General features: G+C 42.4%; 1 protein-coding gene across 3 annotated transcripts in view; it reads left to right on the top strand.

Moving 5' to 3' along the window:
* The first annotated feature begins 1,992 nt into the window (after positions 1-1,992).
* REL (REL proto-oncogene, NF-kB subunit) overlaps positions 1,993-25,466 on the top strand; it is a 48,379-nt gene continuing 24,905 nt past the window's right edge. The window contains exons 1-4 of one of the 3 annotated variants that reach the window (XM_089327615.1): positions 1,993-2,131; positions 13,076-13,218; positions 16,919-17,067; positions 24,050-24,141. In XM_089327615.1, the coding sequence (XP_089183741.1) occupies positions 13,126-13,218; positions 16,919-17,067; positions 24,050-24,141 (334 nt within the window). In that variant the 5' untranslated portion in view covers positions 1,993-2,131; positions 13,076-13,125. Of the gene's footprint in view, positions 2,132-3,380; positions 3,692-4,523; positions 4,663-13,075; positions 13,219-16,918; positions 17,068-24,049; positions 24,142-25,466 lie in introns of those variants that run through there. The other 2 variants (XM_002709695.6, XM_089327616.1) reach the window with 2 other exon arrangements.

Genomic DNA, 25,466 nt, shown 5'->3' with positions numbered 1-25,466 from the left:
TTATTTAATTGAGTGAAAGTATCAAAGACTTTAGCCCATGAGAAGATTCCACATGCTAGTCTCCTGTTTAATCCCCAACAACTAGCTGCCTATCATCTATAGAGTAATACATTTTTTTTCCCTGCATGATTCCCTAAAAAAAATCAGAATCACTACCTATGTCTACTGTTCGCAGTTCATTCATCATGCTGTCTTTTTCCTAAATAAGTTTATCCCACATGAATAAAGTAATTTTGCTTTTCAGGTATGGGCTAAATCTTTGGGGGAAAGTTTCAACTAATTCAAAAAGTAGTGGAAGCATTACAGAAAAAGAATTTTCAAGATAAATCCCTGAGTCATGTGAAAAAAACGGCCCTGAAAATAAATATAAACATGCTATTGTATTAATTTAAATAAGCACATGTATGAAAAATAAAATTAATTAGTTCAAAATTCTGTAGCTGCACTAAATTTCCTAAGATGAAGCTTATGATTTCATAGATGGGAATGGTTTGATGCCAGTAACAGGTTATAATACAATGAATATAAGAATCCATGAAACTTTTAAATAGGAAAAGGCAAGAAAAGTTCTTCTTTATAATGTCAGTACCATGACAAATAGAAAAATTATCATTGTTTCTTCCTCTCTGTGACTCTTTCAACTAAATATATACACATACTTTTTAAGCTTCATTTATTTATTTGAAAGAGTTACACACAGAGAGAAGGAGAGGTCTTCCATCCGCTGGTTCACTCCCCAGTTGGCTGCAACGGCCAGGACTTGAACCCACGCCTATACGGGATACCAGCACTGCAGGTGGCAGCTCAACACCACAATGCTGGCCCCTACACATACATTTTTAATTGCCTTCTAGAGGGGCCGGCACCGTGGTATAGTAGGCTAAGCCTCCACCTGGGGCACCAGCATCCTATATTGGTGCCAGTTCATGTCCCAGTGGTTCCTCTTCCAAACCAGCTCTCTGCTAATGGCCTGGGAAAGCAGTGGAAGATGGGCCAAGTCCTTGGGCCCCTGCACCCACATGGGAGACCTGGGAAGAAGCCCCTGTTTCCGGGCTTTGGATCCGCCCAGCTATGGCTGTTGCAGTTATCTGGGGAGTGAGCCAGCAGATGGAAGACCTTTCCCTCTCCTCTCAAATAAATAAATAAATAATTTTTAAAAATTGGTTTGAAAGGCCGGCGCCGCGGCTCACTAGGCTAATCCTCCGCCTTGCGGCGCCGGCACACCGGGTTCTAGTCCCGGTCAGGGCGCCAGATTCTGTCCCGGTTGCCCCTCTTCCAGGCCAGCTCTCTGCTGTGGCCAGGGAGTGCAGTGGAGGATGGCCCAGGTGCTTGGGCCCTGCACCCCATGGGAGACCAGGAGAAGCACCTGGCTCCTGGCTCCTGCCATCGGATCAGCGCGGTGCGCCGGCTGCAGCGTGCCGGCCGCGGCGGCCATTGGAGGGTGAACCAACGGCAAAAGGAGGACCTTTCTCTCTGTCTCTCTCTCTCACTGTCCACTCTGCCTGTCAAAAAAAAAAAAGAAAAAAAAAAAAGAAAAAATTGGTTTGAAAGACATCCTGGGGGGCTGCAGATACTGGCCCAAGTGCTTGGGGGTCCCTGCAACCCAAAAATGTTGGTCTGGGCTCCTGGCTTCCACATGGCCCAGCCTTGGCTGTTTGAGGCATTTGGGAAGTGAGCCAGTGAATGAAAAATCTGTTTTTGTTGCTCTGCCTTCCAAGTAGATGAAAGTAAATAAATAAACATTAAAAAAAAATCCCTGGTGCTAAAAACCACAAAAAATACTACTTGCTCCCATTTAGCAATTCCTTCAGAAAAACTGAAATTGTGAATGCTTTGCCTTTGAAATGTATCATGCACACCTTTTTGAAAAGCTAAATAAATCCCCTGCCAGCTGATTTTTGTTTGTTTGAGGGGGAGGAGAAGGCAGAGGCAGAGGGAACCATTGGTTCATTCCCTAAACAGCCTCAAAACTCAGGTCTGGGCCAGCAGCTTCATTCTCATCTCCCACCTGAGTTTGCCAGCCTCTTTCGGAAATGTGAAAATCGAAGAGGATGGGTCGCCATCTACCTATCTTTGGGAGTTTAAGCCTTGGCTTCCTAGGATTTCTCCTTTGAGGAAAGACAACTAACAGGTAGGTAATGGATTCTACAGGTCTGGTTAGATGAAAAGGGAGAAGTTTTCCGGCTCTGCCATCTTCAGTGCACTGCCGGTGACAGGCATATCAGGGTATGCTTTAATGCTTATCCAAGAAAACAACCGTTTCATTCTTTCTGTACTTTGCACATTTTGTGGAGAGGATGTTTTGGGGTTGGAGGATTTTAACTATACCCACAGCGGGGTCCTCGAGTTTCTGGCACTTTCCCTGCATCTTTTCAGCAGGGAAAAGGGGGTGGAGCTTCGGAGTAGCACAACTTCGGGTTTAAGCCTGCTTTCCTTTTGCAGGATTCTTAAGCACAGAGAAGTTCCTGTGCTTCCCCTTCCCTGAACCCCTTTACCCCATGAAACTAAGGGTAATAATAATACACTACACATGTGGTGAACAAGCCATCTGACACACAGCAGGTGCTTGGCAAATGATGGGAACAAAATCACACCGGGTTCTCGAAGGCACGAACTGTTCGTTCCACTCCCCCCCGTGGCTGTCAACGCCCAAGCCAGAGTGGCCACCTCCCTCAACCCGAGCCCAGTCCGTCACCGGGAGGCCACGAACTCGCCGCGCGGACCTCTCGGTGTTAAAGGTTCTGGCAGGCACAAAGACATGAAATTAACCGAGCCCTAGAAATTTAGATAGAAAGAGGTAAAAAATCAGATTGCGGGGGTCCCCGTATGCAAATACACGAATCCGAAGCGCACGCAGGCGACGGCCGCTTCCGCACCTCCGGAGCGGCCACGACGCGCGCCGGCGCGGGGGCGGAGATTTGCATGTGCGAAATCGGGAAGAGGGGGAACCACCCATCGAAAACCCCGGGAGGCCGGGCCCACTCCGCCGCGCGGCCCGCCCCCACGCGCTCCCGGGCGGCCGGCCCTCTTCACGTCAGCGCGCCCTCCCACCCGCTCCTGAACTTTAAGACTCGCTCGGAAGAACAACCTGGAGGAGGGGGCTTTCTCAGGAGCTGCCCGCCTTCTCACGCTCCGGGCTCCGGGCGATCCCTGGCGCTCCCGAGTATCCCGGGTTCCCGTGCCGGCCGCCCAGCTGCCAGGCCCTCAGCGCAGCGGCGGGGGCGGGAACGCGCGCGGGGCGGGGCGGAGACCGCCGAGGGCGGCCACGCGCGCGGCCGCGAGAACGCCCCGCCCCACGCCCCCAGGGGAAGGCGGCGGCGTGGGGGCCTACGTCAGCCGCGGGAAATCCCCCTCCCGCCTGGCTGCCCGCCTCCTGGCCCGGCCGGCGCTGGGCTCTCGTCCCGCTCCGCCCCCTTGGCCCTGGCTCCGGCACCCGGGAAGGGCGACGCTGGTGACCCGCAGCGCGAGAACTCAGGGGGTGGGAAGGTGTGAGCCGCAAACCCAGAGGAGGGCGGGAAGGAGGAGGAGGCCTCGGGGGGTGGTCCGGGGGACTGGGGTCCAGCCGGCAGAGGTCCCGCGGCCTCCTGACTGACTGACTGACTGGCGGGCCGACTGTCTGCGGCCGCCTCGGGCCGGGACGCTGGGAGCTGCCTGTGTGCGGGCGGCGCGATGAGCGGAGCCATGGCCTCAGGTGAGTGTTCCCGGCGCTGGGTGCCGAGGGCCGGAGCGAAGGGGGCTCTTTTGGGGGATGGGGGTAGGGGTCGTGCTGCCCTGAGGGTCGGGGGGATCGGGGCAGATTCCGTCTTAAAAGATCGCCTCGTCTGGCAAATTGTCAGGCTTTGAAAAAGTTACCTGCCTCAGGGTTTGCGTGCGCAATCAAAGCCAGACTCTGTAATTGGATTCCAGTTTCATAACCGGAAACCTGAGAAATTCCCCACGCCGGGATGCCAGGGTGAGGAAAGCCTCCGTCCGGATCGGAGGGGGCCCAAGAGTGCGCGTCCTTGAGCCTTGCTTGGTATCGAAATGGTGGGCTTGGGGTCTAGGACGAGAATGAGGAAGCGTGGGACCTCGGGCGAGCTCCTGCCTGCCGTGCGCCCTCGTCCCGTCGGGCGCCGAGCGGCGGTCGCTCTCGCGCTGACCGTCGGCCGAGCGCGGCGCGGCTGTACAGGTGGCCGCTGGCGGGTTCGCCGGGCGCCAGCGGAAAGTTTGGTCCTCCAAGTCGGGCATTTTCCCCGGGAAATCGGGCGCACGTACTTTGCGAGGTTACCGAGCCGAGACATTGAGTTCCCCGCCACCGCCTTGTTGGAAATGAGAGAGGGAACGAGGATTTTTTTTTTTTTTAATATCTGTGCTTTAACATAATGGGTGTTCGTGAAAACAACCAGCTTGTTTAATGTGCTTGTTGGCCGTCCGTAAATGCCTGGGTCTCTCGCTTTGGGGCGGTGAGACGCGTTTATTACGAGAAGCGGCTTTGCAGGGCTGCTGGGGGCAGGCTCGTCTGCAGCCGCGGAGCAGGGCTGCCGGGAACCCAGGGCGGCTGAGTCCGGTGGCCGCGGCTGCCCAGGGGCCGTTTGCAGGTACCGGGAGCAGCGTGAGCAGAGGCCCGGAGGCCGAAAGGGAGGGCTTGTTGGCGCTCGGCCCGCGGTCCCCCAGCCGGCCCAGGTGAGTGACCCTCGGTAGCCGGCCGGCCTCGAGTCGAGAAGAGGAAGTAGCAAGCGTAAGGAGCCTCTTTAAAGGGCCTAGCCCTGCAGTGCCATTGCGATGGCTGTAGGCTGAAAAGGAAATTGGGGTGTTTCACATGACATTTGATTTCAGTTTGTGGTTTTCATGTGAGAATTCAAGTGGAGTTTAAAATATTTCAACTTTCCCTTTACCCACTTAGGTGACCCCACACTTTCAGGTAATCTTATAAATTCATACATTCAAAGCACACTTAGTTTAAAAGTATACAGATAACTACAGCTGTTTGTTTAGTTTATTGGTTATCAGAAAGATTTTATTTGAAAGTAGTAAAGAATTCTGAGCGTTTTAAGTGAAAAAAAAAGGGGGGGCTGGCTATTTGAGCACACTTCATTAAGCTATTGCATGAATGTAATATTTATGAGTTTTTCCAAAAGACAGAAAAAAAAACATTCTTTAGAGTATTGTTAAGATTTGCATGATTTTAAAATGTGATACCTTCTAACTTTTTAATAATTTTGTATTGTGTGCTGTTGTGAGGACTAAGGATTCTTTAAATTGAAGGGAAAAATTAAATGGAAAGCTTTAAAAGTTTGCAAGTTGTAGGTCATACCTTTTGGTGTTTGTTTTTTGGTCTTTCTGGAGGTACATTAAAGTGGAACTCTTTTAAAACATAACAAGTTATTTAAATTAGTTTGAAACCACTAGGCAGAACAAATGTTAAAGGAGTCTGGGTGTATTTTACTTAGATAGAAAGAACTTGGAGAAAAAGATTGACTAAATATTCCTGTCCTGTTTTGAAGCAGTTTAACAAACAGAAAAAAAATTGTGTATCATAGTCTAATTTAGATTGTGTTTGTAGTAAGGTATTAAAACCTCAAAAAATATTTTTATTGATTACCAAGCATGTGAGACCATTTCTTCATTTCTCACCGGATGTCATATGTAAATAGGTATGTGCGATTGAGTAGGTGATGTCTTTAATGTAAAAGGAACACAGATCATAATCTCATAAGCAGAATTAATAAGTGCCAGCAGTAGCTAGAACTTTATACATGGTTCTAAAGTTTGTTCAGGTAAATCATCGGATTCATTGTTTTAGATTTCACAGTTTGGATTCTATTAAACTTTTTCATTCTCTTTTTAAAAATTAGCACACCGTGATTCCAGTCTTTTGACACAATTAAGTTGAATAGGCATAGTGAAGAAAAATGTTCCCAGACCTGTCTAAGGTATACCTAATTAGGTAGCAAGTATTCATATATTTTTAATATAAGTAAAATGAAGTATTTTATGTCTGATTTTGAAGTCTCTCATTGTTCTAGTAAACATGGCTTTGTTTACTGATAATACTATCTCTAGTAAATGTTTTAACATTTATATAATTTATTCACATTTTTCTTTAGCATATGGTTCTGCTATGTCATGCAATAGGTAGTACATGAAGCAATTGTCTATGTAAACCTCACTACTTAACAATTCTTTGTAGTGTTAATGGGAAAAAATAGATGTGAGCATGAAGCAACATGATCTTTAATAATGAAGCTGGAAGTTAGGAATGGGTAGTTAAAGCAAATGACTTCTTTTTTTTTTTTTCAAGTAAAAGCCCACAGATGTTTCAGAAATGCAACACACGAAAAAGTATAGAGATAGCAGTGGCATAAAAGGTGTTAGATGATAGACATAAAGGGAATGAACGAATGAAATGACTAAGAAGGGGTTCAGATAATGAATCATAATTAGGAACATCTGAGGTGTGTAGTATCTTTTTTCAAATAGTTTAAGGGACACAGAATTTCTTTCCAACTTTCTGTCACCTTCATTCTCTGCATTTTGTAGACACATGACTGAATATTACATAGAATACACTTACACAAAAAATTGTTTATCTGAAATTCATATTTTAAGATATTTCTCTAGTTATCACTGATAGGTAGAAAGGTTTTTCAAGACTTGATTTCCCCCGTGGTCTATTGCCAAAATCTTTTACATCTTTTATTTACTTTGTTGTCATAGATGTATCAGAAAATTCCCTTTCTTAGGTTTTTCAGGTCCAGTTGAAAGTCAGCTTTATATTGGAACAGATCTCACCTTTAACCCTATATAAACCCACTTGAGTAAAACAGAAGAAATTTTATTTTCTTTTCCTAGTGAATATAGGTGATCTTTAGAAAAGTATTTATTGTTATCCCTTTTTGCTCCTTTGGGTCTGAGGCAGTCTTGTCTAGGACATCTCTCAACTGGGGTGTTGGCACACTGACCTAACAATTATTTGTATGCTGTATTGCAAGAAGTATATATTGATTATTATTAAAACATTTATTTTGCAAGTGACTTTTTTTTAAGTAAATTACAGTAGTTGAAGTCTTTCCCTATAATCACATCTGTCTTGCTTGCTTGTAGTTAAAGAAGCTTTTTTGAGTGGGCAAGAAAAAGGGGTTGCAAGTAGCCAGAATTGCTTTTCCTATTTTATCCATGACCCAGTCCATACAGCTTACCCATGACCCAGTCCTCAATTTTTGGATTGCTTCTCTAGATATATGCATCATTCATTCCACTGTTTGATGTTTTAAGGCCATGGATCTTAATCCAGAATGTCGTAGAATTGGTTGCAAGTCTTTTTCAGAAATATGTCTGCGATTTACTCTTCAAGATTTCTGTTTCTTTTCAGATTTCAGACAAAGTCAGGGCACAGATATTTTGGAAAAGTTACCTAGGTGGTTCTGATAGACACCCCAGAGTGAACTTTTCCTGGGGATTTCGTTGTCTGTACCAAAATCCATCCATTATCTTCGTAAATTAGTTTGCGTATATCTTAGATTGCACGTTATTTGTTCTATCAGTAATTGTGACTATATCCCCCAGCTGCCTTGATGCTGGTTGTTTTCTAAATTTGGCATCCTGAGATCCTAGCCCTCAACTGGCTGATGTTCATAATTGCATTTTCTTATAACTTCATATAATTTTGAACTGTAAAATAGGATAATAATTCTTGTTCAGTTTTTATGAAGATTAAGGGTACCAAATGAGAAATGTATATAAAAGTGCTTCAAAATTGTATAATTACTATTTGTAATTAAAAAATTTCCAGTGCACTTATTATTATTTCCTAATTTTAGCGATAAGATTTTAGTTAATGTGTATTTCTGACAACTGATAATCCATTTTAAACTTTTTATTTTAATGTAATTCTTAAGTATTAAAATAGGCATTGTTTTGTTATAGGACTTTTTAACCTAAGTACAAATAAAAACATAAATATATTTGCAAACAGTTGGGTTGTATTTCAGATGTTATTGTGATTTGTATTAGCATTTTATAATGCTGTGCAAAAGGTAAGGGTCAATTCCAACTCCACATCATATTGGTCAAAGAGAAAAGCAGTAGTCAACTTGTTTAGAACTGATCTTGAGGACATTTCAGTGCTTTTCAAAACTGGTGATTTGTAGTTGTCTTATCAGTACTCATTTTCCTTCCAGTTCTACAGTTTTTATTTACCTTCTTCAGCTCCACAGATGGCTAAATTTTAGTATTTTTTTATCTTCAAAAAGAATGGCTCTGAAAAATAGAGCACTGAGGAAAGAGATACTGGTGCATTGTACATTTTGTGATTTATAGCTGGGTAGTTCTTTTTAAATAATTACAGATAAAGAAATCAGAATATGAATGGTATGAGCAAATTATAAAAGTGTAGCAATTGTAGTAGCTACAAAGCAGTATTTTTTTCATAGCAGCGGAACCTAAAAGAAAATCTAATCACTAAAACAGTTCTTTAATGTTTGAATAACTAGTACAACACAGAAACTTTAGATTTTTCAGTTCACTCAACAAATATTTACTGAATGTCCTCTGTGTAAAAGGCACTAATGAGTAAGAAAATTTCTGCCTTCAGGTAGTTTGAGGGAATAAAACAAAGTAGCTTTATTTCAAGAACAAATAAAACAAGCCTTCCCTAAAATAGTTCTTTGGAATAATTGCTATGAACAAAATACGTGTGGTAGTTTGTAGGAGGAGGAGATTATTTCCAGCTAAGGGTATGTAGGATATTATAATAAATTCTATTACTTGGTTGTTAATGAGACTCTACCAATTAAGAAGTTCTGTAATAGGAAACATAAACTTCAAGGATTTTCAAGTACTTTATATGATACTTAATATTTATATCATTTTCACTATTTTAAAATCTTTAACTGTTTTCCTTTTCTTTGTAGACTTTTGCATTCATATTGTCTGGTTTAAAGAAGTTCATGTAACCAATGAAATCTTTTAAATGCTCACTTTGGGTACTCAAAGTGAGCCTCGCATTTTCATTTACACTCTCCCCTCCAAAAAAATTAACCACTTACCATTTATGATGTCATTCTTATATCAGTTTCCCATCAAGACACCTTTAAATATGTAGTGGGCAGGGATTTATTTGACCTTTAACTCAACCACACAAATTACTTACAATGTCACTTTAAAAATGCTGTTGATTTTGGACCTATTGAGAGGAAAATGTACTTTGTATTAAATATTCCTGCAAGAATAAATATGAATAAGAAATATTTGAGGGGCCGGCATTGTGGCGTAGTGGACAAAACCACCACCTGCAGTGCCAGCATCCCAGCTCTCTGCTATGGCCTGGGAAAGCAGTGGAAGGTGGCTCAAGTCCTTGGGCCCCTGCACCCCACGAGAGACCTGGAGAAGGATTCTGGTTCCTGGCTTCAGATCAGCCCAGCTCTGGCCATTGCAGCCATTTGGGGATTGAACCAGCAGATGGAAGACCTCTCTCCCTCTGCCTTTCAAATAAATAAATCTTTAAAAAATTTTTGAAAGCAAAATTTGAAATATATAAGAATATGCATATAAAATTGTGAAATATTTATCTATATGCCTTATATTTTTCAGTAACATTGAAATAAGTATCAGGCCGGCGCCGTGGCTCACTAGGCTAATCCTCCACCTTGCGGCGCCGGCACACCGGGTTCTAGTCCCGGTCGGGGCGCCGGATTCTGTCCCGGTTGCCCCTCTTCCAGGCCAGCTCTCTGCTATGGCCAGGGAGTGCAGTGGAGGATGGCCCAGGTGCTTGGGCCCTGCACCCCATGGGAGACCAGGAAAAGCACCTGGATCCTGGCTCCTGCCATCGGATCAGCGCGGTGCGGCGGCCATTGGAGGGTGAACCAACGGCAAAGGAAGACCTTTCTCTCTCTGTCTCTCTCTCACTGTCCACTCTGCCTGTCAAAAAACAAAAAACAAAAAAACAAAAAAACAAACAAAAAAAAAAGAAATAAGTATCAGATTTGATTGGGTCAAAAGTCAGTTTCTTAGGGCCAGCATTGTGGTGTAGTGGGTTAAGCCGCCAGCTGCAATTCCAGCATCTCATATGGGTGCTGGTTTAAGTCCCAGTTGCTCCACTTCCAACTCAGCTTCCTGCTGATGTGCCTGGGAAAGTAGCGGAAAAAAGGCCAAGTCCCTGGGTCCCTGCACCCATGTGGGAGACCGGATGAAGCTCCTGGTTTCAGCCTGGCCCAGACCCAGTCCTGGCTGATGCAGACACTTGGGGAGTGAACCAGTGGATGGAAGAAATTCTTCCCCTCTCCCTCTCCCCTTCTCGCTCTCGCTTTCTCTCTCCCCACACTTGATCTTCACCAAAAGGCTGAGAAGCGATATCTGTGTGTGTATTTATCTGTGTCTCTGCAACTTTTTCAAATAAATCTTAACCAAAAATGTTTTTTTCTGGCTCTTTGCCTTTTGAATAAGCAGATAGTTAGCAGATTCAAATATAAGGAATATGGACCAGATAGAATAAAATTAAAGATAACATTAATATTTTCTTCAGTAATCCAGGTAGAGACCATGGACCCATCAATTTCTCTTTAATTTCTCTTAATCCAATGTTCAGGTACCAAGTACTATCAGTTTTATCTTTTAAATAATACTTGTCCCTATTATCACTGCCATAACTCAAACCATCATTGGTCCCTTTACAGTTGTCACTTTACCCATGGTTCAGTTTCCACAGTTTGTTATCCTTGCTTTACTGTGGTTTGAACATGTTAAGTGGAAAATTCTGAGATAAGTTTTAAATAACTTATTACACCATATTGTTATAATTATTCTACTTAATTATAAGTGTTATTAATCTCCTTGCACTGAATTCACAAATTATCACAGGTATGTGTGGATAGGAAATAACATGGTATATATAGGATTGGGTACAATATGTATTTTCAGCCATCTGCTGGGAGTCTTGAAACATATTCCTTGAGGGTAAGGAGCACTACTACTCTAGTAGTCTCTAAGCTGATAACTTTGCTTTTTCTTTATAGTTCTGTGCCTCTGTAATTCTTACTCTAAAATGCCAATCTGTTCATAAAATTCTCATGCATAATAGCATTCATTGATTCCCTGTCCCATGTAAAATAAAACCTGTGTTGCTTAGTGTGCTCTGACTTTTGATTCTTTCTCTCCCTTCTACCCCCCTTTTTAATGATTGATTTGAAAGGCAGAGTTAGAGAGCTTCCATTCTTTGGTTTACTTCCCAAATGGTTGCAATGGCTGGGACTGGGACAGGTGAAATCCAGGAGCCAGGACTCAGTCTGAATCCCCCACATAGGTGGTGGGGGCCAAACACTTGGGCCATCTTCCACTGCTTTCTCAGGTGCATTAACAGGGAAATGTATTGGAGGTGGAAGAGCTGGGACTCGAACCTCCATGCCCATATGAGATGCTGACATTGCAGGCAGTGGCTTAACATGCCGTACCACCTCACTGGTCCCTTGGTTCCCTTTCTGAGAGTGGAAAAGTGCACTCCATTTCCACTGGTGATTCTTAAATAAGCCTTCATTTTGTGGACACACTGTTTCCTTTCTCTAGAATGCCTATCTTTCCTTCTTTGTCTTTATCTCTCCTCTTACTTGTTTTTTCTTGTGACTTAGTTAGGCATTCTTTACTCTTGCTTTTATTATCATTTTATGCTGAATTTTGTTAGTGCTTTTGTCCCCCCGTAGTCTAAAATGTGTGTTTGCCTCGTTGTTCTGTACGGCCCTTTAAAATAGCAGTGGTGATACATGATGTACATTTATTCACTGTTTAAAGAAAGCATCTGAAATAACAAGAAATACTATTTATCAAATATCTGTTATGTGTGTAACACTTGGTAAGAATTTAAAACATGTAATCTGTAATCTTCGTAATAAACCCATAAAGAAGGTGCTATTATTATTATCTTCCCCATTTTACAGGAGAGGTGATTTAATATTTCCAGGATCTTAGTGTTAAGAGGTAGCTGGGTAGAATTCCCCATAGTACACTAATAAGGTCCACACTGCTGCTGTTTCTGAAGATTGCTTGCATTCTAACAGGTTAAACCTTAGTGAAATGGATAAATTATTGTGAGAATTTAGGAATCCTAACTGATTTAAGGCGACTTTTTTAAAAACAAAATAAGGAAATCCTCACACCAGAAATAAAACACATTGTTAACTCTCTACTTGTCAGCACGGTTGAGTGTCTTTGTTGAACTTTTGTTTGCATGATTTAGAAGAGGGTAGAGGTGTAAATGTTTTGTTTTTGCGGGGTTTTTTTTTAAAGATATTTATTTATTTGAAAGGCAAAGTAACGAAGAGGCAGAGAAAGCGAGAGCGAGAGCGAGAGAGAGAGAGAGAGGTCTTCTATTCGTTCGTTCACTCCCCTAGGTGGCTGCAACGGCTGGTCCGAAGTCAGGCACCTCCTCCGGGTCTCCCACATGGGTGCAGGGGTCCAAGGATTTGGGCCATCCTCCACTGCTTTCCCAGGCCACAGCAGAGAGCTGGATCAGAAGTGGAGCATCTGGATCTCAAACCGGTGCCCATATAGGATGCTGGCACTGCAGGTGGCAGCCTCACCTGCTACGCGTGCCAGCCCCTTGATATGCTTACGTACAAGTCTTTAAATGTTCCAGTGGACAAGGACTTAAATCCATTTTTAATGAGTGGTCTTTTTCATCAATGATTAAGTGTCTTAATATAAAGGCAAGCAATTAAATATACATACTCACTTTTAGAGTGTAATATTTTACTTCTGAAAACTATCTTCACCCTTCTTGGGGGATTTTGGGGAAAACCCTTCTGCTTGGTCTCATTTAGGAAGTAGATATCTCTGAAGTGGTTATTTCAGAACTTATTGGCAACAGCTCAAGATGGTAAGCAATAATTATGTGACCAATTTATGTGATTTGAATGTCTTGTGTTAACCTTACATAGAAGCTCAATTTGGGAAAAAATATGTTTTTCCCACCCAGTCTTTTCAACATTGTTATTTAATGTTGAAAGGAAAATCTCTATTTTACTCTGCTGCTAAAAAAAAAAAAAAAAAAAGGGCATTAAAATCTATTAATGTTAACCCCCTTGCCCCTGGTTTTCTTAATTTCTAGGTGGATATAACCCCTATATAGAGATAATTGAGCAACCCAGACAGAGGGGAATGCGTTTCAGATACAAATGTGAAGGACGATCAGCAGGCAGCATTCCAGGGGAGCACAGCACAGACAACAACCGAACATACCCATCTATCCAGGTAATAGACCCTTCTCTTGTGTCTGTCTCACTCTTAGTTGCTTCATAGTTTAGCTATAGCAATTATATTAAGTCCTCAGTTTCTTCACAGTTATCTCCATAAATCTTTTCTTTTTCTTCTTTCCTTGTTCTTTTTAATTCATCTGTATTAGATTGATGTCTAGGGACATAACATAAATAAGATACAGCATCTTCCGCACTGTAGATAGATTTTTGTGTACTAAATAGAGTGAGTCACAGTGTTTACCTTGGCAGCTTTTGAATCATGTTCCCTGTCATGGAACACAAAACTAACAAGGAAGAAGCATTCTTTCCTTACAGGGGCAGCTGAGGTTATTCTGTAGATTAGATTTGGATTTGAGAGATCAACCAGAATTTTTCCTGCAATCACTTGGCTACTGTAGTGGCTATGAAAAAAAATTTTTCCCCTTGTTTTTCCTTACTTTTGTTGCCTGTCTCTGATATTCTGGGTCATTGGCTGATTTGAAATAGTATCACTTTTTTTTTTTTTTTTTTTTTTGACAGGTAGAGTTATAGACTGAGAGAGAGACAGAGAGAAAGGTCTTCCTTCTGTTGGTTCACTCCCCTAATGGCTGCTACGGCCGGCGCTGCCGCTGATCCAAAGCCAGGAGCCAGGTGCAGGGACCCAAGCACTTGGGCCATCCTCCGCTGCCCTCCCGGGCCACAGCAGAGGGCTGGACTGGAAGAGGAGCAACCGGGACTAGTACCCGCTGCCCCTACCGGGACTGGAACCCATGGTGCTGGCGCCGCAGGCGGAGGATTAGCCAAGTGAGCCACGGTGCTGGCCCACTTTTTTTTTTTTCTTTCAAAGATTTTATTTATTTATTGGAGAGGCAGAGTTACAGACAGAGGGAGAGACAGAGAGAAAGATATTCCATCTGCTGGTTCACACCCCAAATGGCTACAACAGCCAGAGCTGGGTCAATCTGAAGCCAGGAGTTAAGAGCTTCTTCCAGGTCTCCCACATGGTTGCAGGGGCCAAGCACTTTGGCATCTTCTACTGTTTTCCCAGACCATATCAGGGAGCTGGATTGGAAGAGGAGCAGCCAGGACATGAACTGTATGGGGTACCGACACTGCAGGCGGAGGCTCAGTAGGCCACAGTGCCTACTTTTTTTTTTTTTTTTTTTTTTTTTTTTGTATAGGTTTATTTATTTATTTGGAAGTCAGAGTTAGAGAGAGAGGAGCAACAGCAAGAGAAAGATCTTCATCTGCTGGTTCACTTCTCAAATGGCTACAATAGCCAGAGCTGGCCAAAACTGAAGCCAGGAGCCTGGAACTCCTCCTAGTCTCTCACATGGGTTCAGGGTCCCAAGTACTTGAGCCATTTTCTACTGAATTAGCAGGGAGTTGAATTGGAAGTGGAGAATCCAGGACTAGAACTGGCGCTCATGGGGTGTTAGTGTTGCAGATAATCCACTGCGCCACACTGCTGGCACCAAACAGTATTACTTTATCTTCCATCAACAAATTTTAATTCTCTATTTTATAAATAAATTTTTTCAAAAATTCTACTGAATTTAAAGGGAATTGCTGGGAGTTGATGCTGTGGTGTAGCAGGTTAAGCTTCCATTTATGATGCCAGTATCCCATATGGACGCCAGTACAAGTCCTAGCTGCTACCCTTCTGATCCAGCTCCCTGCTAATGTGCCTGGAAAACCAGCAGAAGTTGGCCCAAGTGCTTTAGCCCCTGAATCCACGTTCCTGAGAGATCAAGAAGAGGCTCCAGGCTCCTGACTTAAGCCTGGCCCAGCCCCAGCCATTGTAGCTATTTGGGGAGTAAACCAGTGGATGGAAGATCTCTCTTTCTCTTTCTATTTCTCCTCTTCTCTGTAACTGTCTTCCAAATAAATAAAAATAAACCTTTAAAATTTTTTGAAAAAGAATTGCTGAATTACACAATAAACCAACAATACAATTATTTACTGAATTCCTAATTTCTATTTTTATCACATTTTTGGCAGTGAGGTGGATAGTAGTTATCTAAGATCTTTTATTTAAATATTAAAATACATGATATGCTAATAAAAAGAAGATAAGAAAATGCCATTCTTAACTGCTTTTAGTCATTTTTAACTTCTTATAATAATTCACCTTACTCTATGTCTATCCTGACCATTCCAATAGATGCTAAATGCTTTATAACTTGAGTTCTACATTACCTTATTATATAGTCTTGAGTGATTACCTGCTTTCATCCAGAAAGGCAACGAATACTTCCTGGTTGCTATTTGAATTCCAAATTATGGATTTCAGTACCCTCTACTTGGTAAACCACCCATTCTTCACTACCTTGTTCCTTTGTAGTTTGCTGGTTTTTAAATTCCCTGCTTTGTTCTTGCAAATATACTGTCTTCCAAAGTAAACATTATTTTCTTCCCATCTCAGAGTGGCCTCCTGCTTCTCCCATGCCATTGTCCCATTTATTCTGAGTATCCTAGGTATATTTTCTCTGTGACACTTAATCCTGTTAAACTCAATTTGATTTATTGCCTGTTATACAGTAAACACTTGGATATTAATATGCTGAACTATTTTTGTGAATTGAAATGTCATATTTAGGATAATTATATCATGTGATGCTATCATTTTCAGTGTGGCATAAGCATATACTTTTCCAGGGATGTTAATGGTATGAAAGTGCATTTTAGAGCAAGGCATTTGTGACTTAAAATTTCTTCTTTTTTTGGAAAAAAAAAAAAGATGTATTTATGTGAATGACAGAGTTACAGAGAAGGAGGGAGGGTTGGTGAGAGACAGAGATTGATCGATCAATCTTCCATCCACTGATTCATTTCCCCAAATAGCCACAATGGCAGGGGCAGGGCCAGGGCCAGGAGCTTCATATGGGCCTCTCAAGTGAGTGCAGGGGCCCAAACATGGGGCCATTTTCCACTGATTGCCGAGGAACATTAGCAGGAAGCTGAATGGGAAGTGGAGCAGCTGAGACTCTAACCGTTGCCCATATGGGATGTCAGTGTCGCAGGTGGCATTTTAGCCCACTGCGTGATAATGCCAGCCTCAACATTTCATATCATGGTGTATGACAAAATTTTGATATAACTATACTTGTTTTAAAAGTAGAATCAAATTATATGACCAGTTGAAATAAGGGCAAAAAATAATATGTCAAGAAACTGACGGGGCTGATGTTGTGGTGTAGCAGTGGCCTATGACACTGGCATCCCAGATGGGTGCCTGTTAGAGTTCTGGTTGCTCCACTACCAAACTAGCTCCCTGCTAATGTGCTTGGGAAAGCAGCAGAGGATGGCCCAAGTCCTTGGGCCTCTGCCACCCACACAGGAGATGGGGAGGAAGCACCTGGCTCTTGGCTTCAGTCTGGTCCAGCTCTAGCCATTGCAGCCATTTGGGCACTGAACCAGAGATAGAAGATCTATCCCTTGCTTGCTAATTTGCTGTTTCTCTGTCTCTCCCTCTTTCTCTACCTAACTACGCCTCTAAAGTAAATAAATCTTTAAAAAAAAAAAAAAAGAAGAAGAAACTGAGTGGTGAGTTCTTCCCTGTTTGTGTTGGAAAGTCTGATCTAAGTTGCAGATGCTAGTCAGTTAGATTTTATTTAGCAGTGCTGAATACATTGTGTAAGTTGAACTCTTAAGTAGTAAATCAGTTCCTAATGACATATATTAATAGATTATATGTATCTTCCCCCCTTTTTCAGATTATCAACTATTATGGAAAAGGAAAAGTGAGAATTACATTAGTTACAAAAAATGACCCATATAAGCCACATCCTCATGATTTAGTTGGAAAAGACTGCAGAGATGGTTACTATGAAGCAGAATTTGGACAAGAACGTAGACCTTTGTTGTAAGTACAGTCACAGACATCTTCATGAATACAATGAACATAGCATGCTTTATTTCCTATTCATGATCATCTGTTGTTAGCAGACTAAAGTAATCCTTCATTCTACTTCTGATTTCTATAGTGTACAATAAAATTTTCTTAGCATTTGTATTAGAGCTACCCTTCTATATTTCATTAGTAGGTACAGTTCATAATCGTTAGCAGGGATCCTATATAAAACTATTTAAACATTTTTTTTTGTTTATTAATTTGAGAGGCAGAGAGACAGAATAGACAGAATCCTCCCATCTACTGGTTCATTCCCCAATGTCCTTAACAGCCAAGGTTGGCCAGTTCGAAGCTGGGATTTGGGATCTCAGTCCAGGTTTCTTACTTGGGTGGCTTGAGTCATCACTTACTGCTTTCAAGAGTGTGCATTACCAGGAACCTGGAATCAGGAGCAGAGCTAGGACTCAAACCCAGGCACTCCAATATGGGATACAGGCATCTTAACCAGCAACTTAACTGCTATGTTAAATACTCGCCCCTAAAATGTAAAGTGACCTAATGCTGTGATTTTTCTTTCTTCATTTGAAAATTTTATGAAACAAATTTTTACTCTGTCTTTTCATTTGTAGTTAACTTAAAAATTGCTAAATATAAGCAAACTAACTGGAAAACTCTAGAATTTTTATTTAGAATATTTAGAATATTATGAAACTAACATGAAACAATACTAAGATTAAAAAAAAAATACGTAACTCTATATTGGTGAGACTGCCAAAAGATGGGCCTGTTTGTCAAGTGTAAAAAAATATGTCTAGGGGCTGACACTCTGGCATAGTAGGTTAAGCCTCTGCCTGCAGCTCCAGCATCAAATATGAGCACTGGTTCAAGTCCTGGTTGCTCCACTTCCGATCCAGTTCCCTGCTAGTGCGCCTGGGAAAGCAGCAGAGGATGGCCCAAGTCCTTGGGCCCCTGCACCCACGTGGGAGACCCGGAAGAAGTTCCCAACTTCAGATTGGCTCAGCTCCAACCGTTGCAGCCATTTGGGGAGTGAACCCAGCGTGGAAGACTTCTCTCCTTCTCTCCCACTGTCTCTCCCATTCTGTAACTCTGCCTTTCAAGTAAATAAATAAATCTTTTAAAAAAATTTTCTAGTAGGAAATTTTTAAAAAATACTTAGTTGAAAGGCAGAGTCAAAGAGAGGGAGAGACAGTGATAATCATTTTTCTATTTGTCATATTGACATTTGATTATAAATAAGAACTTTTCTTGCCCTTTATTTAAAAAGTTTCATGGATTCTTATATCCATTGTTTTATAGTCCATTACTGGCATCAAACCGATCCATATTTGACCAGTGCAAGCCTTTACAACTGTCTTCTGTGTCCTTTTGGAATGTTCTCATTTTTTTCTGAGCACTTCTTTGTGACATAACCAAGTGTTCAGATTTGTACTTATCTTGGCCTCAGACCTAAAGTCATCAATTTTTGCCAAGGAGTTCCTTCAGTGGAGAATGGTATTGAAAAAGCATTTCAAAGAGAATATACCCCAAACCATAATCTTACTGTGATCATGCTTCTTTCCACCTCAAAAGTGGTCATCTTCCAATGTCCTATGTTAGTGGTTGCTATAAAAGCCTTACACATGAATGTCATCCCTTACATCTCACATAGGTATACACATTGAATCACTAACAGGTATCTTCTGAATAGCTCTTGAATCTTATCCATTCCATTTATTTTTTTGACAGGCAGAGTTAGACAGTGAGAAAGAGAGAGACAGAGAGAGAGTTATAGACAGAGAGAAAGGTCTTCCTTCTATTGGTTCACTCCCCTAATGGCCGCCATGGCTAGTGCTGCACTGATCCGAAGCCAGGAGCCAGGTGCTTCCTCCTGGTCTCCCATGCGGGTGCAGGGCTCAAGCACTTGGGCCATCCTCCACTGCCTTCCCAGGCCACAGCAGAGAGCTGGACTGGAAGAGGAGCAACCGGGACAGAATCCGGCGTCCCAACCGGGACTAGAACCCTGGTTGCCAGCGCAACAGCCAGAGGATTAGCCTAGTGAGCCATGGTGCAGGCCCTATCCATTCCATTTAATGAAATCCATCACCACCATCCTACTACAAAAGTCTAAATTTGGGCTTCAGGAATATCTTCCTGACTGGTCTTGTATTAGCTCTAACTGTACTTTTCCCCCTCAGTCTTCCTCCGCTTTAGCCAGAATTATCTTTTTTTTTTTTTTTTTTTTTTAAAGATGTATTTATTTATTTGAAAGGCAAAGATAAAGACAGGGAGAGAGGTTCACTTCTAAACTGATGGCAATCGTCGGAGCTGGGCTAGGCCAAAGCCAACAGCTTATGTAGGTTTCTCAGGTGTGTGACAGGATCCCAAGTACTTGGGACATCTTCCATTGGTTTCCTAGGCATATTAGCAGGGAACTGGATAGGCAGTGAAGCAGCCAAGACTTGAACTTGTGCTGATAGGGGATGCTGGCATTGCAGATGGTGACTTAACCTGCTGTGCTACAATGCCAGCTCCCAAAATGATCTTTTAAGATACATGTTATTCCCTGGGGTAGGCATTGTGTCAAAGTGAGTTAATTTACTGTTGGGAATTCCTGCATCTCATATTGGAGTGCCTGCTTGAGTCCCAGCTATTCTACACTTTAGATCCAGCTTTTTACTAATGCGCCTGGGAGGTAGCAAATCATGGTCCAAGTACTTGGGTTCCGGCTACCCTCATGGGAAACTGATGGAGTTTCTGGCTCCCAGCCCTGGCTGTTGTGGGCTGTTAGGGAGTGAACCAGTAGACTGAGCTCTTTCTCTCTCTCTGTCTTACTCTTCTCTCTTTCAATTAAATAAATAAATCTTAATGGGATAAATAAAGGGGCCGGCACCGTGGTGTAGCGGGTAAAGCCGCCGCTTGCAGTGTTGGCAACCCATATGGGCACCGGTTGGAGTTCCGGCTGCTCCACTTCTGATCTAGCTCTCTGCTGTATCCTGGGAAAGCAGTAGAAGATGGCCAAATCCTTGGGCCCCTGTACCCTTGTGGGAGACCCGGAGGAAGCTCCTGGCTTCAGGTGTAGCTCCAGCCATTGTGGCCAGTTGGGGAGTGAACCAGCAGATGGAAGACCTCTCTCTGCCTCTCCTCCTCCTCTCTCTCTCTGTAACTCTGACTTTCAAATAAATATTTTTAAAAAAAGAATAAATAAAAAAATATAGTCTACCCCTGCCTCCATTTAAAACATTTTAATGGTTTTATGTGGCTCTTGGAATAAGGATAACAATTTATTTTGGCTGTGTTCCAGTAAAACTTTATTTGCAAAAACAGGGTACTGGGTTTGCCCTGGGTTTACAGGTTACCAACCCCTTTGCTAGACTGTAAACTCAATGAAGGACAGGATTGTATATCCCCATTACTTTTTGGAGTATTTTATAAAGTAGGAACCTTGAAACTGGTTGAATGACTGTGAATGAGTGAATAATTGATTCAGGTAATCTCTTTGATTCTTGAATTCCTCATGTCAGAATTTCAGAACTACCTACTACTTCTAATACTTTGTGAATAGCAGTCAAATATTAATTAGATGAAAAATTCAAATGCTATCTAACCACCATATTAAACTAAAGAATTCTTTAAAGTTTTGTTTTAAAAGATGTATTTATTTATTTGAAAGGTAGAGTCAGAGAGAGGCAGAAGCAGAGACCGAGAGAGGTCTTCCATATGCTGGTTCACTCCCCAGCTGGCCACAATGGCCAGAGCTGTGCCAATCCAAAGTCAGGAGACAGAAACCTCCGGGCCTTCCACGTAGGTGCAGGGGCTCAAGGACTCGGGCCATATTCTACTGTTTTCCCAAGCCATAGCAGAGAGCTGAATTGGAAATGGAGCAGCCAGAACTCGGAACTGGAGCCCATATGGGATGTTGGCACTGCAGGCAGTGGCTTTATCCACTATGCCACAGCACTGGCCCCTCTTTAAAGTCTTTTGTCAAGGGGCCAGCGCTGTGGTAGTGGGTAAAGCTGCCACCTGCGGTGTCAGCATCCCATATGGGCCCAGTTCAAGTCCCAGCTACTCCACTTCTGATCCCGCTGTAGAGCCCTTCACCCGCGTGGGAGACCCAGAAGAGGTTCCTGGCTCCTGGCTCCTGGCTCCTGGCTCCTGGCTCCAGATTGGTGCAGCTCCAGTCATTGTAAATCTTAAATAAATAAAGTCTTAGCCGGCGCCGTGGCTCACTAGGCTAATCCTCAGCCTTGCGGCACCGGCACACCGGGTTCTAGTCCCGGTCGGGGCACCAGATTCTGTCCCGGTTGCCCCTCTTCCAGGCCAGCTCTCTGCTGTGGCCAGGGAGTGCAGTGGAGGATGGCCCAGGTGCTTGGGCCCTGCACCCCATAGGAGACCAGGAAAAGCACCTGGCTCCTGGCTTCGGATCAGCGCGGTGCGCCGGCCGCAGCGCGCCAGCCGCGGCGGCCATTGGAGGGTGAACCAACGGCAAAGGAAGACCTTTCTCTCTGTCTCTCTCTCTCACTGTCCACTCTGCCTGTCAAAAATAAATAAATAAATAAATAAATAAATAAATAAATAAATAAAGTCTTTTGTCAAAGTAATCAAACTAAATCTTTTGGAGAATGGAACAATATTGAGAAAGAGAACTATAGTGTCAAGAAGGGATTAAGAATTCAATTTTATTTTTAATTTATTGAAGGCAAAGTAAGGAGATGTGAGAGATATTTTAAATGATACTAAAATCGCAAGTGTGACTATGAGGAGAATGACCATAAGATGGCATGAGTGTGGAGAGAGGCAAAGAATGGAGTCTTAAGTTGCAAGTCCCTGTGTGGTTTGAACAAGTAGTAATGTTATTATAATTAAGTTTTGCTTCCTTATTCACACCCACCCAACTTTAATGATGTCATGGTTTTTCCATGTGGGAACAAGTATGACTCGTGGTGGTGGGGGAGTTCCCCCCACCATCATCTGTACAACACACATGCAAATTAGTAATATTTGTAGCTATTGAGAAGTTTTCCACAAGTGACATTTTTGAAACTTTTGTTAAATATTATTGTTAGTGTTAAACCTCTAATTTAAAAAATCTTGGCATTTTCTTTTCTCAAGATTTATTTTATTTTATTTGAAAGACAAAGTTAGAGACAGGGAGAGAGAGAGAGATCTTCCATTTGCTGATTCTCTCCCCAAATGGCGGTAATGGCCAAGGCTGGGCAAGGCCGAAGCTAGGAGCCTGAAACACCATCAGTGTGACTTATGTGGGTTACAGGGGCCAACGCCATTGGGCCGTCTTTCATGCTTTCCCAGGCACATTAACAGGAAGCTGGATAAGAAGCAGAGCAGCTGGAACTTCAACCAGTGCTCAAATGGGATGTTGGTGTGGCAGGCAATGGCTCAACCCATTGTGTACCACAATGCCAACCCCCCAAATTTTGGTATTTTCTAATGGTAAATAATTATTTTAGCTTCATATAACATAGCACAAAACATTTCATTGCTATCAGCAGTGAAGTCATAGCTTGAAAATCAAATGTTTGTAGGGCTAGACAGCATAAATGAGTGGCATGATCAGATAGATATAGGAAGACTGGCAGCACTGCTGTCAGCTAGAGAGCCCTGCATAAATCTGGCTGGTTCTGTGCCAGCCTCGTGTTGTGAGACCTTAAAGGTCAGTAAATTAGATTTCACATATAATAACTGGATTTTTAAAATGTTGCTAACTAGGCCGGCGCTGCGGCTCACTAGGCTAATCCTCTGCCTAGCGGCGCCGGCACACCGGGTTCTAGTCCCGGTCGGGGCGCTGGATTCTGTCCCGGTTGCCCCTCTTCCAGGCCAGCTCTCTGCTGTGGCCCGGGAGTGCAGTGGAGGATGGCCCAGGTGCTTGGGCCCTGCACCCCATGGGAGACCAGGAAAAGCACCTGGCTCCTGGCTCCTGGCTCCTGCCATCGGATCAGCGCGGTGCGCCGGCCGCGGCGGCCATTGGAGGGTGAACCAACGGCAAAGGAAGACCTTTCTCTCTCTCTCACTGTCCACTCTGCCTGTCAAAAAATAAAAAAATAAAAAAATAAAAAAAAAATGTTGCTAACCTATACAGATATGATTTAAAATGTAATCAGGCTGTGGGCATATTTTTACAGTTTTTGGTTTACATGATCAGATATGCAGATTTTACTGATTTGATTATCAGTTTGGAAAGTCAATTTTACCTTTCTACTTACTTTGATATAGTTGACAGAAGTATATAAGTAAAATGTAATAGTAAAATACTTAATGTAAAAATGATATAGTACTATATATGTTATCTTGTTTTTAACAGTTCTCTAGAAGTAACTCCACTTTATTTTTTAAAAAATTTATTTATATGAGTGACAGAGGGAGGAAGAGAAAGATCTCTTCCATATGCTGATTCACTCTCCAAATAGCTGCAAGGACTGGGGCTGGTCCTGGCCAAAGCCAGGAGCCAGAAACTCCATCCTGGTCTTACATGTTGGTGGTAGGGGTCCAAGCACCTGGACTTTCCCAGTAACATTAGCAGGGAACTGTTTCAGAGTGGAGCAGCTTCAAAAGCAAATGGCATTTGTATAAGGAATACTGGAGTCAAAAGTGCCAGTTTAACACCACAGCACTGGGTGGTACCCCACTTTTTTTTTTCCCAGACATTTATGTATTTACTTGAAAGTCAGAGTTAGGGAGGGAGTGAGCAAGTGAGCTTCCATCTGCTGTTTAACTCCCCAGATGGCCATAGCGGACGGGGCTGGGCCAGGTGGAAGCCAGGAGCTTCATCCGGGTCCCCTACGTGCACTACCCTACTTTTTTACTCTCACATCTTTATCATAGCAACTGGAAGTTCATCTCATGCTTCGGTATCCCTGAAGTATCTTCAGTATCATCTGACAGCATAATAACTCTTTAGTATTGGACACATACTTGATTTCTGCAGTATTCCTCTGTTTAACTCTAATGCACTTCAGAAAGTTTTATTTTTTCATTGTAGCTTTCAAAATTTGGGTATTCGATGTGTAAAGAAAAAAGAAGTAAAAGAAGCTATTATTTCAAGAATAAGCGCAGGAATCAATCCCTTCAATGGTAAATATGATTGCTCTAGCAATTTCTTTTATTTGGATATTGACTTACTGTGTAAAATGATTATTTGTCTTGAGCCTGTGTTTAAAAATTTAAGTTCTGTACTTTTTACTTTGTGACTTATACCTATACATGAAGATGAAGTATATTTAAAATCTTTCACAGTTGAAAAAAATATATATTATGCTGACAAGGCTTTATAATGTCAGTGGAGAGTGTCATTTTTAATAAGGAAACCTTCTCAAAATGTCTGATTTTCATTGATTGTGGCCTTCCTTATGCCATTTCCAGCAGACAGTATGCACTTCCTTTTTATTTATTTATTTATTTATTTATTTATTTATTTATTTATTTGAAAGAGTTACAGAGAGGGGTAGCGACAGAGAGAGAGGGGCCTTCCATCAGCTGGTTCACTCCCCAAATGGCCGCAACAGGCAGAGCTGAGCTGATCCAAACCCAAGAGCCAGGAGCTTCTTCTGGGTCTCCCACATGGGTGGCAGGGGCCCAAGGACTTGGGCCATCTTCTACTGCTTTCCTGGGCAGCAGAGAGCTGGATCGGAAGTGGAGCAGCCAGGACTTGAGCTGGTACCCAAATGGGATGCCGGCACTGCAGGCCAGGGCTTTAACCTGCTGCACCACAGTGCTGCATCCCCTCCCTAAACTTTTTTTTTAAGGTTTATATTATTTATTTGAAAGAGTTATAGGTAGACATAGAGACAGAGAAATACACTTTCCTTTCTGAATGCTGAATTGGTACTGTATTTGTATCAGTACATTTTACTCAAGGGCATGTTCAACACCAGAATGTAATCCCACTGTGGAAGAAGTAGTACAGAAATAGAAGTCACACAAAATATTTTCATAGTCCATTTATGTGCATGGATAGATATTTACTATCTAGTAGATTTTATAAGGGATGGCATTTATACTTTTAACACTGTCTGGTGTAGTACCTGATACTTGTAAGCACTCTGTGTGGATAGATAGATAAATGACAATGAAGCTAGATGCTGGTGTCCATATTTAGAATAAATTCTCCACTCTCAAGTCTTCTGCAGCTACTTAAATATGCATGTTGGGAGTTCAACATCTAAAGTTTTAAAATAATAGAATTCTTGTCATATTTAAGACATCCTTATATTGTTTTATTCCTGGATATATTAAGAATAATTTAAGGAATTTGATAATATAAGGAATATGCTCACAGTCAAGTACTGTTTTTATGAACTATAAGATCTCCATCTTTTTTCTCTAGGTCTTTATTTTTCTTACTATTTAATATAAAGCTGAAAGCAAAGTTCCCTTCTTCCCATTCAGTCTTATTTGCC

This window comes from Oryctolagus cuniculus, chromosome 2, assembly GCF_051225735.1.
Source record: "Oryctolagus cuniculus isolate XC-2025 breed Fujian yellow rabbit chromosome 2, ASM5122573v1, whole genome shotgun sequence".
In the NCBI taxonomy this organism is placed as follows: domain Eukaryota; kingdom Metazoa; phylum Chordata; class Mammalia; order Lagomorpha; family Leporidae; genus Oryctolagus; species Oryctolagus cuniculus.
This window is presented reverse-complemented; position numbering and strand designations above follow the sequence as displayed.